This window comes from Triturus cristatus, chromosome 12 (genome assembly GCF_964204655.1).
Source record: "Triturus cristatus chromosome 12, aTriCri1.1, whole genome shotgun sequence".
Classification (NCBI taxonomy): Eukaryota; Metazoa; Chordata; class Amphibia; order Caudata; family Salamandridae; genus Triturus; species Triturus cristatus.
The window spans coordinates 8,595,271-8,608,471 of NC_140595.1; the positions used below are offsets into that span (position 1 = coordinate 8,595,271).

General features: G+C 56.8%; 1 protein-coding gene across 1 annotated transcript in view; it reads right to left on the reverse strand.

The window, feature by feature from the left end:
- The window catches only part of GRIN3B (glutamate ionotropic receptor NMDA type subunit 3B), a 187,229-nt gene extending 176,247 nt beyond the window's left edge, over positions 1 to 10,982 (reverse strand). Inside the window, exon 1 of the mRNA XM_085638494.1 lies at positions 9,898 to 10,982. Within this exon, the coding sequence (XP_085494620.1) occupies positions 9,898 to 10,509 (612 nt within the window). The 5' untranslated portion in view covers positions 10,510 to 10,982. The remainder of the gene's footprint in view (positions 1 to 9,897) is intronic.
- Positions 10,983 to 13,201: the final 2,219 nt, after the last annotated feature.

Sequence of the window (13,201 nt, forward strand, 5' to 3'; positions counted from 1 at the left end):
GCCTAGGTTCAGACGTCACCAGACTAGTGCGCGTCAGAACAGCCACATCCCTGGCTGGAATCAGTGTAAACCAAGCACACACTGGGAAGGCTTCAAGTGCAACCCTTTGAAAGCTTCAAACTGACAACTCCATTAGCAGGGTCTGCGCAGTCCAAGAGACACCTGCAGTAAAGTGACGGGTAACTAGGGGTGGAGACGAAGGACAAAGGTGTCCCACACTGCCTCTTACCTGCTAGGCGCTATATCTGACATTTGGGATTTGTTACCGGCACCCGGACACACGAGACAGAGTACCGCCGTACCACACGAGGCAGATTGCAACCGTACCACACGAGGCAGATTGCAACCGTACCACACGAGGCAGATTGCAACTGTACCACACGAGGCAGATTGCAACTGTACCACACGAGGCAACTGCAACAGTAGCACACGAGACAGAGTGCCACCGTACCACACGAGGCAGATTGCAACCGTACCACACGAGGCAGATTGCAACTGTACCACATGAGGCAGATTGCAACTGTACCACACGAGGCAACTGCAACAGTAGCACACGAGACAGAGTGCCACCGTACCACACGAGGCAGATTGCAACCGTACCACACGAGGCAGAGTGCAACCGTACCACACGAGGCAACTGCAACAGTAGCACACGAGACAGAGTGCCACCGTACCACACGAGGCAGATTGCAACCGTACCACACGAGGCAGATTGCAACTGTACCACATGAGGCAGATTGCAACTGTACCACACGAGGCAACTGCAACAGTAGCACACGAGACAGAGTGCCACCGTACCACACGAGGCAGATTGCAACCGTACCACACGAGGCAGAGTGCAACCGTACCACACGAGGCAACTGCAACAGTAGCACACGAGACAGAGTGCCACCGTACCACACGAGGCAGATTGCAACCGTACCACACGAGGCAGATTGCAACTGTATCACACGAGGCAGATTGCAACTGTACCACACGAGGCAACTGCAACAGTAGCACACGAGACAGAGTGCCACCGTACCACACGAGGCAGATTGCAACCGTACCACACGAGGCAGATTGCAACCGTACCACACGAGGCAGATTGCAACTGTACCACACGAGGCAACTGCAACAGTAGCACACGAGACAGAGTGCCACCGTACCACACGAGGCAGATTGCAACCGTACCACACGAGGCAGATTGCAACTGTATCACACGAGGCAGATTGCAACTGTACCACACGAGGCAACTGCAACAGTAGCACACGAGACAGAGTGCCATCGTACCACACGAGGCAGATTGCAACCGTACCACACGAGGCAGATTGCAACCGTACCACACAAGCCAGATTGCAGCAGTACCACATGAAGCAGATTGCAGTAGTATCACACGAGGCAGATTGCAGGCAGATTGCAGCAGTACCACACGAGGCAGATTGCAGCCGTACCACACGAGGCAGATTGCAGCCATACCACACGAGGCAGATTGCAGCCATACCACACGAGGCAGATTGCAGCCATACCACACGAGGCAGATTGCAGCCATACCACACGAGGCAGATTGCAGCCATACCACACGAGGCAGATTGCAGCAGTACCACACGAGGCAGAGTGCAACCGTACCACACGAGGCAGAGTGCAACCGTACCACACGAGGCAGAGTGCAACCGTACCACACGAGGCAGAGTGCAACCGTACCACACGAGGCAGAGTGCAACCGTACCACACGAGGCAGATTGCAACCATACCACACCGTACCACACGAGACAGATTGCAACCGTACCACATGAGTACTACACGAGGCAAAGTGCAACCGTACCACACGAGGCAGAGTGCAACCGTACCACATGAGTACCACACAAGGCAGAGAGCAACCATACCACACGAGGCAGATTGCAACCGTACCACACGAGGCAGATTGCAACCGTACCACACGAGGCAGAGTGCAACCGTACCACACGAGGCAGAGTGCAACCGTACCACACGAGGCAGAGTGCAACCGTACCACACGAGGCAGAGTGCAACCGTACCACACGAGGCAGAGTGCAACCGTACCACACGAGGCAGAGTGCAACCGTACCACACGAGGCAGAGTGCAACCGTACCACACGAGGCAGATTGTAACCGTACCACACGAGGCAGATTGCATCCGTACCACATGAGGCAGATTGCAACCGTACCACACGAGGCAGATTGTAACCGTACCACACGAGGCAGATTGCATCCGTACCACATGAGGCAGATTGCAACCGTACCACACGAGACAGAGTGCTGCCACACCACACAAGGCAGAATACTGCCGTACTACACGTGGCAGAGTGCCGCCGTACCACATGAGACAGAGTGCCTCCACACTATACAAGGTAGAGTGATGCCGTACCATGCGAGGTAGAGTGGTGCCGTACCATGCGAGGCAGCGTGCCACCATACCACATGAGCGTCAGTTATGCTCTATACAAGTGCCAGATACCCCAACAATACAGATGACGTGGGTTCTGGCTTCAGACCACCTCCTGGTAAGGGCCACAGCTGACCAGTAATGACGTCCCCTAAAGAGAGTCAGACCCTAGACTCATCTCCGTGGCACACTTGTTTCTACACAGTGTTTCATAACACACTTTTTGTCGTGTCTTTGCGCTGTATAGCAGTTGTTACTACAGTTCAGAGTAATGATACTCGTTTATCGACCGCAGAAGGATGGGCGGCTTAGATTGCCAGCAGCAACTCTCAGTGGCTTTGTCACAAGGTGCTAGTTAATTGTGTGTTGAAGGTCACATATATACCACATGTATAGTCAGTAGCACAGCAAGGTCCTGGTGCAGGTCAGGGAAAGGGCCCCTTTGCTGTTGGGGTAATAAAATACACTAATTTTCAGGGTTCAAGGGGCCCGGTGTCACTGCAGCCGCAGCACCAGTGGTAGATACACTCCTGTGTGATGTGTGTACAGTTGTGCCCACAAATGACTAACAGAACATGGGCAAGCATATTCCCATCTCTGCAAGCACACACAGGTGTGATGAACTCACAGGCAGCAGCGGTGCAGGCACCAACATGAACTAACAAGCTGTGAAGAGACAGCAGACACCAGCAGGGAGGCTGGAGTGATGGATGGGGCAGGAACAGGTGGAGGACACAGATGAATGATGGATGAGCAGGGAGGAAGAGGGCAGGTGCAGACAGCATTCATGGAAGGGTAAACAGTTGGGGCACTGCCAATTACAGGAGGAAGACAGAGGATGGCAATGCTGATTACAGGAGGAAGACAGAGGATGGCAATGCCGATTACAGGAGGAAGACAGAGGATGGCAATGCCGATTACAGGAGGAAGACAGAGGATGGCAATGCCGATTACAGGAGGAAGACAGAGGATGGCAATGCCGATTACAGGAGGAAGACAGAGGATGGCAATGCCGATTACAGGAGGAAGACAGAGGATGGCAATGCCGATTACAGGAGGAAGACAGAGGATGGCAATGCCGATTACAGGAGGAAGACAGAGGATGGCAATGCCGATTACAGGAGGAAGACAGAGGATGGCAATGCCGATTACAGGAGGAAGACAGAGGATGGCAATGCCGATTACAGGAGGAAGACAGAGGATGGCAATGCCGATTACAGGAGGAAGACAGAGGATGGCAATGCCGATTACAGGAGGAAGACAGAGGATGGCAATGCCAAGTACAGGAACACAGTGGATGGCAAAGCACATCACAGGAACAGTGGGGATGGTAATGCCAATTACAGGAACACCTAGGATGGCGATGCCGATCACAGGAAGAACACAGAGCATGGCAATGCCAAATTACAGGAGGAACACAAAGGATGGCAAAGCCAATTACAGGAGGAACACAGAGGATGGCAATATCGAGTGGCATGTCAGAGTGGAATGGAAGGGCATAGAGTGGACGGGCATAGATGGAGTGGCATGTCAGAGTGGAATGGAAGGGCATAGAGTGGACGGGCATAGATGGAGTGGCATGTCAGAGTGGAATGGACGGGCATAGAGTGGACGGGCATACATGGAGTGGCATGGAGTCGGGTGGCATGGAGTCGGGTGGCATGGAGTCGAGTGGCATGGAGTCGAGTGGCATGGAGTCGAGTGGCACGTCGTAGAGTGGCACGTCGTAGAGTGGCACGTCGTAGAGTGGCACGTCGTAGAGTGGCACGTCGTAGAGTGGCACGTCGTAGAGTGGAATGGAAGGGCATAGAGTGGACGGGCGTAGATGGAGTAAAGTCGAGTGGAGTGTGCACAGTGAGGTAGCGCACTGCCATTACAGACAACACATTTTCAATTGAAATGACCATTGCATTTGCATAAAAATACAGTTTTACTACACAAACGATGTGAGCAAATGTCATGTGATTTGCTCAATAAAAATTTTTGTTTCCAACACACTTCAGAATTACAAAAAGGAATGTGCCTCAGAATTACAAAAAGGAATGTGCTTCATTTGTACGAATTCTGAAACATCAGCACCAGCTCATGTTGTTGTTGTTGTTGTTGTTGTAGTGTGCTAGAAAAGAAACATCCAACAACCTTTCTTCTCACATGCATGGGCATTGGGAAAGAAAAGTAAACACCAAGCTCCCTGGAAGAGAGAGCCTGACGTTTGACCTCTGTCTTTGAATGCACAGCAAATGTGACAAGATAAGGACAAGATTTAAAGGCCGGTTTATAGAAAGAGAGTTTGTGGAAGAATACAGTTTCAGCTACAGGAGGGACAATCTCAAGTTGCACAGCCTGAAGCAAATAAAGATGGCAAATAGAAAGCCAGAAAATGTGAATTACAAACCAGAAAGCCAATGGTAAGCAATGGGCGGAATGCATTCACAGGGAAGCTTTCAGAATGTACCCAGGATGGCTTTAGCAAACCGGCTTCCACTTAACAACACACACTACAGCCAACAATACCGACTGCAAGAACACGGAAGATGCAATGCCAGTTACAGGAACACCAAGGGTGGCAATGCCAGTTAAAGGAACACCAAGGGTGGCAATGCTAGTTTTAGGAACACCAAGGGTGGCAATGCCAGTTTTAGGAACACCAAGGGTGGCAATGTCAGTTACAGGAACACCAAGGGTGGCAATGTCAGTTACAGGAACACCAAGGGTGGCAATGCCAGTTAAAGGAACACCCTATAACTGGCATTGCCACCCTTGGTGTTCCTATAACTGGCATTGCCACCCTTGAACACCAAGGGTGGCAATGCTAGTTTTAGGAACACCAAGGGTGGCAATGCCAGTTATAGGAACACCAAGGGTGGCAATGTCAGTTACAGGCACACCAAGGGTGGCAATGTCAGTTATAGGAACACCAAGGGTGGCAATGCTAGTTTTAGGAACACCAAGGGTGGCAATGCCAGTTATAGGAACACCAAGGGTGGCAATGTCAGTTATAGGAACACCAAGGGTGGCAATGCTAGTTTTAGGAACACCAAGGGTGGCAATGCCAGTTATAGGAACACCAAGGGTGGCAATGTCAGTTACAGGCACACCAAGGGTGGCAATGCTAGTTTTAGGAACACCAAGGGTGGCAATGCCAGTTATAGGAACACCAAGGGTGGCAATGCCAGTTATAGGAACACCAAGGGTGGCAATGCTAGTTTTAGGAACACCAAGGGTGGCCATGCCAGTTATAGGAACACCAAGGGTGGCCATGCTATTTATAGGATCACCAAGGGAGGCAATGCCAGTTATAGGATCATCAAGGGTGGCAATGCCAGTTATAGGGTCATCAAGGGTGGCAATGCCAGTTATAGGAACACCAAGGGTTACAGAATAAAGTGGATGGCGGTGCTGGTTAAGGTAGCCCTGGGGTGGCAATGCATGCTATACGAACCCCAGGAAACGGCAAAGCCAGTCAAAGGACACTACAGATAACAAAACACGGCGGGTGGAAATGCCGGTTATAGAGATCATTACGGGTGGAAATGCCGGCTATGGGATGACTGCGGGTGGAAATGCCGGTTATAGGGCCACTGCGGGTGGAAATGCTGTTTACATGGACCTGCGAAGGTAGGGCGACTCCTGAATGTTTGGGGTTCCGCTGCCGGTGTTGGGGGCCCGAGAAACGGGTTTTCAGGTAATCCCAGAGCCGAGGAAGGAGCGCCGGCACTTGTTGACAGAGGGAAGAGGCCCCTGAATACAAATGATGGGAGAGAGGGGAGGAGGGGCGGGAATCTACCGACGCGCACCGGCTCCATTACTGCCTGCCGGGGAGCTACAGAGCCATCTGGAGATGAAGGGACCGGGGGAGGGGGGGCTACTGCCCAGCGCCTGGAGCAGAGACCCTACTGCCCAGCGCCTGGAGCAGAGACCCTACTGCCCAGCGCCTGGAGCAGAGACCCTACTGCCCAGCGCCTGGAGCAGAGACCCTACTGCCAGCACCTGGAGCAGAGACCCTACTGCCCACCCTACTGCCCAGCGCCTGGAGCAGAGACCCTACTGCCAGCGCCTGGAGCGGAGACCCTACTGCCCAGCGCCTGGAGCAGAGACCCTACTGCCCAGCGCCTGGAGCAGAGACCCTACTGCCCAGCGCCTGGAGCAGAGACCCTACTGCCCAGCGCCTGGAGCAGAGACCCTACTGCCCAGCGCCTGGAGCAGAGACCCTACTGCCCAGCGCCTGGAGCAGAGACCCTACTGCCCAGCGCCTGGAGCAGAGACCCTACTGCCCAGCGCCTGGAGCAGAGACCCTACTGCCCAGCGCCTGGAGCAGAGACCCTACTGCCCAGCGCCTGGAGCAGAGACCCTACTGCCCAGCGCCTGGAGCAGAGACCCTACTGCCCAGCGCCTGGAGCAGAGACCCTACTGCCCAGCGCCTGGAGCAGAGCCCCTACTGCCCAGCGCCTGGAGCAGAGACCCTACTGCCCAGCGCCTGGAGCAGAGACCCTACTGCCCAGCGCCTGGAGCAGAGACCCTACTGCCCAGCGCCTGGAGCAGAGACCCTACTGCCCAGCGCCTGGAGCAGAGCCCCTACTGCCCAGCGCCTGGAGCAGAGACCCTACTGCCCAGCACCTGGAGCAGAGACCCTACTGCCCAGCGCCTGGAGCAGAGACCCTACTGCCCAGCGCCTGGAGCAGAGACCCTACTGCCCAGCGCCTGGAGCAGAGACCCTACTGCCCAGCACCTGGAGCAGAGACACTACTGCCCAGCGCCTACCAGTCAGCCCCTATTTCAAAGACACTAACTACTGCCCAGTGCTGACCAGTCAACGCCTATAACAGAGACCCTACTGCTCAACCCTACTGCCCAACGCCTATTTCCCAGCCCCTACCAATCAAGTCCTATACAGAGACCTTACTACCCAGTGCCTACCATTTAATACTTGTAACTGGCACCCTCCTGACTAGCACCTACCACCATACGCCTCTAGATGGCACCCTCCAGCCCATATTGCCCAGCACCTATATTCAACTCCTACAGCTGACCGTCCTGTACTGGCCATGCCTTGCCATTCAACCCATAGAGCCAAGTTCCTATGCTTGACCCTGCTGGACAGCACCTACTAAATGCCTTTAGCTAGCACTCTACTGCCCAGCCTCTGCCATTCAGTGCCTACAGCTCGCCCCTACTGCCCAGCCTCTACAGCTGACCCCTGCTGCCCAGCATCTACAGCTGACACCTACTGCCCAGCATCTACAACTCACCCCTACTGTCCAGCCTCTTTCATTCGGCACCTACAGCTCACCCCTACTGCCCAGCCTCTGCCTCTCACTGGCTGCAGGCCAGCTCTCATTGGACAGCACATTGCCTTCGATCTCTGGGCTTCGGATCCTAGGGGTCAAGGACGTAGGTTGGATGCTACGGCTAACCCCATGTAGTGGACACTGTACCTCACCAGGTGAGTCACCACTGGACCTCGTACCCCACACCCGGGCCTGCACTGCACCCCGTACCCCACAACCAGGCCTGCACTGGACCCCGTACCCCACACCCAGGATTGGACTGGACCCCGTACCCCACACCCAGTCCTGGACTGGACTCCGGTCCCCACACCCAGGCCTGCACTGGACCCCGAACCCCACACCCAGGCCTGGACTGGACCCCTAACACCACACCCAGGATTGGACCGGACCCCGTACCCCACACCCAGTCCTGGACTGGACTCCGGTCCCCACACCCAGGCCTGCACTGGACCCCGAACCCCACACCCAGGCCTGGACTGGACCCCGAACCCCACACCCAGGATTGGACCGGACCCCGTACCCCACACCCAGGATTGGACCGGACCCCGTACCCCACACCCAGGCCTGCACTGGACCCCGAACCCCACACCCAGGCCTGGACTGGACCCCGAACCCCACACCCAGGATTGGACTGGACCCCGTACCCCACACCCAGTCCTGGACTGGACTCCGGTCCCCACACCCAGGCCTGCACTGGACCCCGAACCCCACACCCAGGCCTGGACTGGACCCCGAACCCCACACCCAGGATTGGACTGGACCCCGTACCCCACACCCAGTCTTGGACTGGACTCCGGTCCCCACACCCAGGCCTGCACTGGACCCCGAACCCCACACCCAGGCTTGGACTGGACCCCGAACCCCACACCCAGGCTTGGACTGGACCCCGAACCCCACACCCAGGCTTGGACTGGACCCTGGACCCCGTACCCCACACCCAGGCCTGAACTGGACCCCACACCCAGGCCTGGACCCCACACCCAGGCCTGCACTGACCTCGTACCCCACACCCAGGCCTGGACTGGACCCCGTACCCTACACCCAGGCCTGGACTGGACCCCGTACTCCACACCCAGGCCTGCCTAACCGCCCCTGGTGCTCATGCCCCGTCACGCCTGCTCGCATTAGCCGGACTCTACACAGCGGAGTCAGACCCTTCACTCAGGATCCGTCCAGACCCCGCAGCCCACACACAGGGGGGAAAGGGGGCCCCGGTGCCACTGCACCAATGTAAGCTATACCCTGCCAACAGTCTGCACCCCAGTCCAATCCCGCAGCTCACACACAGGGTGGTCAGTGGGCCCTACAGGCCTCTAGACCCCGGTGCCACTGCATCTGCTGCACCGCTGGAAGCTAAGCCCCTGGCAACGTAGACCTGCTCGCCCACACCCCACCCGGTACCCCTTAGATTCGCCAGCTCGTAGGCATCTCTCGGACCCAGCCTTCTGGACTCCGGCACAACCCCCTCTACCTGGCTGCTGAGAGACGCCCCTTCATTGGACTCCCCACACCAGCCCTACCTGACTTCTGAGGGGCGCCCTCACCACTACCCAGCACGAGGGACGGCTTCTCCCTCCCTCCTAAATGACTGGGGAGGGGCACCCTTAGCCCTACCTGGCTGGGGATAATAATAATCCACATTCGTAAAGCGCGAACAATCACCCGTAAGGGTCTCTAGGCGCTGGGGGCCTCGGGAAGATTAAGCAAGCTATTGCCCCAGAGTCACCTGGTGCTGGGCTAATCGTGATCCCCAGATTCCGGAGTCAGTCGCCCTGGCCGCGGCGCCACACCTCTTCCACCCCCCCCCCCCCAACCCCTATCGGGCTGGGGATTGGCACCCTCTACCTCACCCCTACCTGGCTGGGGATGGGCAACTTCACCCCTACCTGCCTAGAGAGGGGCACCCTCCCGTCACCCCTACCCGTCTGGAGAGAGCCACCTTCCCCTCCTCCCTCCATACCTGGCTGCCCAGGGGCACTCCCCCCTCTTCTCCATCGCTGGCTGCCCAGTGGCTCCCCCCCCCCCCTCTCCATACCTGGCTGCCCAGGGGCTCCCCCCCTCCATACCTGGCTGGCCAGAGGCTCCCCCCCCCCCTCCATACCTGGCCAGAGGCTCCCCTCCCTCCATACCTGGCTGCCCAGCGACCCCCCCCCCTCCATACCTGGCTGCCCAGCGCCCCCCCCCCCCCCTCCATACCTGGCTGGCCAGGCACCCCCCCCCCCTCCATACCTGGCTGCCCAGGGGCACCTGCTGCTCCTGCTCCAGGATGCTGACCACGGGCACCTCCAGGAAGGCGGAGATGAAGTCCAGCTGCAGCTGCTCGTCCCGGGACTGCGGGAAGGCGAGCACGGCGGCCACCCCCTGTGCCACCAGCGCCTGGCACAGCCAGCGCGCCAGGGAGTCGGGGTCGCGGTGCCGAGGCGCCCCAGCCACCAGCTCCAGGCTCAGGTTGTAGGGCAGCAGGTTAGCGCGGCTGAGCCGGGACAGGGCGCTGCGGATCCGGCTCTGGGCGCCCCCTCCGAGGGGCAGCAGGGCGCCCAGGCGCACCGTGTGCCCGATCCGGGCCAGGATGTGGCAGGGCTGGGGGTGCCCGGCGCCGGGGGCCGCCAGAAGGCTGGACATCGTGCCCAGGTAGAGGCAGAGGCGGCGGATGGGGTCCATGGCACAAGGTGAGGGTGGCACACACCGGTCCGGCGCGCAAAGGCGAGGCTGGCACACACCGAGCGGAGAGTGTCTGTTGTGGACGAGGCAGGCACGCAGGGGAACGAGGCTGGCACACCACTCCGGCGCGCAGTCGCGAGGGTGGCACACGCAGGTAAGGGGAACGGAGGGGCGAGGCATGCACACACCTGGCTGGTGTGCACAGGTCGTCTGGTGAGGGTGGCACACACCGCGCTGACTAACAGCAAACGCCTGATGAGAGTGGCACAAACTGGGCACCGTGCAGGAGAGCACAGGGCTTGTGAAGCGTCACACAGCGGCCGGGGGGCCACAGGTGGCCTGATGGGGAAGAGCGTGGCGCACAACCCAGACTTGTCTGATGGGGGCGAGGGTGGCACACACAGGGCAGAGGGTCTCTCGGGGTGGCATTAGTGCCCGACATGGCAGAGGGTGGCAGAAGTTATGGGTGCGCCCCAGGCACAGAGCGGTGGGCGGGCGTGCCACGCACCAGGCGGAGGGCAGCAAGTGCATGGAGGGTGAGGCAGAGGGGGTGAGTGGCGGAGGGTGGGGGTGTCACAGTTCTTGCAGGGGTGCTAGGGTCTGGAGCCTCCGGTGCCCGCCCGGGACAGACAGGAATCCAGCAGCCGGGGGATGCCCGGGACATCTCAGGCAACAGCCGAGGAGGGAGGGGGCGGGGACTGATGGAGGGGGGGCAAGGGCTGGGCTGAGCCTGAGAGGAAAAGGGAAAGACTTGGGTGGAGGGCTGCGGTCGTAAGCAAGAGGCGGGGGCACTGGAGGGCGGACACGGGCAGCCTTGGGGGAAGAGATGAGCCGGTCTGGTTCGGCTCTAAGAGCCAGAGCACGAGCCAGCAAAGGCGGGAATCAGGCAACACCTGAGAAAAAATATTTAAAAAAAAACAAAAAACACACTATATATATATATTTATGGGGTTTTTCAACTTCTCATCGGCTAAATTAAGTACGTTTAAAAAAAAAGTACAAAAATTATATATATATATAAATTGACTGACATCCATTGAAAGTACATTTTTAAAAGGCAATGGGAGTGACGAGGGCTAGCTAGAACAGAAGGAGGAGAGGGTCTTGGGGTTAGAGAGAAGGCGGGGCTTGGGGTCAGAGAGAAGGCGGGGCTTGGGGTCAGAGAGAAGGCGGGGCTTGGGGTCAGAGAGAAGGTTGGGGAGAGGGGCTTGGGGTCAGAGAGAAGGTTGGGTTGAGGGTTTTAGGGCTAGAGAAGGTTGGGGAGGGGGGCTTGGGGTCAGAGAGGAGGTTGGGGAGAGGGGCTTGGGGTTAGAGAGAAGGCCGTGCGGGGTTGGGGAGAGGGGCTTGGGGTTATAGAGAAGGCCGGGCGGGGTTGGGGAGAGGGGCTTGGGTTAGAGAGAAGGTTGGGGGACTGGCTTGGGGTTAGAGAGAAGGCAGGAGATTTGAAGATGGGCTAGGGGTTAGAGTGAAGGTTGGGGAGGAGCTTGGGGTCAGAAAGAAGGCCGGGGAGAGGGGCGTGGGGTTAGAGAAGGTTGGGGGGACGGGCTTAGGGTTAGAGAGCAGGCTGGGGTTGGGGAGGGTCTTGGGGTTCGAGAGGTTGGGGAGAGGGGCTTGGGGTTAGAGAGAACGTTAGGGAGAGGGTCTTGGGGTTAGAGAGAAAGCCGGGGTTGGAGAGGGGATTGGGGTTAGAGAAGGTTGGGGCTTGGGGTTAGAGAAGGTTGGGGCTTGGGGTTAGAGAAGTTTGGGGACAGGGGCTTGAGGTTAGAGAGCAGGTTGGGGAGGGTCTTGGGGTTAGAGAGAAGGTTGGGGAGAGGGGCTTGGGTTTAGCCAGAAGGTTGGGGGGGGGTACAGGGAAGGCCGGTGTAGGAGAGTAGGTATTCAAAAGTTCAAATTGAACCTTGTTTACTCAAAGGGTAGAGAGAGGCAGCGGCAGTACACGTCTCGAAACCTCCCTGCACAAGAGCGGGATTTAGCCTCCTGTACCCGATGGGTTTCCTCAAATTGAGAAAACAAGGTTCAATTTGAACTTTCGAATACCGGTTGGATCAATCACTCCACCCTACTTGGGAGTCCCTTGGATATTAGGGTCCCCACACTTACACTAGGTCCTGATGAAAGCCCACCTGACCCTTAGGGGCACGACATAGGGCTGAAACATGTCGACCTCTTTTTTGGACTTTTCCACATAGTGCACTAGACCCTAAAGCGTCTATTACTGCACGAAAAACGTTTTTAATAAACTCGCACCCAGTTTTATTAAAAATTATTGACTGGTTTGACGAGCTTTTTATCTTACACTCACGCGGATCACCTCACCACACACGGGTATTTTTTCACCTTTACGATCACTACTGAAAAAAACAGAGGCAAAAACCTCCGGGTGGAGGAAGCACACAGTGACCCAATGATGATGCTGTCGCGTTGTCAAGCATAAGCGGATAATCGAACATACCGCTGGAACACCACCTACAATAAACGTGATTGAGGGTTTCTTATTAGTCTCTGAACTACTGTTGCTAACTTTGGTTCTTTCAGGACCAGTGATCCACTCACTATAACTAGTGACCAGCATATGCCAGGCCAACCTCTCTCAGCCGGGCTTGCAGGGGCCGCAGCTTCCTCACCCCAACGCCATTCACTGAGGGCGACTTATTTTTAAAATCACCCCTGTCCCGGCTTCTTTAGCAAACGGAGACGGAGGTCTTCTGTCCTCCCTAGGCCTCCGTTGTTGAATGTGCAGCCATTAGCAGCTGCCTCATGCATATTAATTAGGCCAGGGAAGAATCTTAATTATGCTGGAGTAATCGGAGTATTTTGGGAATGTTGCATTACTTTAAAATGAAAATACAGAAAATGATGCGATTATGCGGGT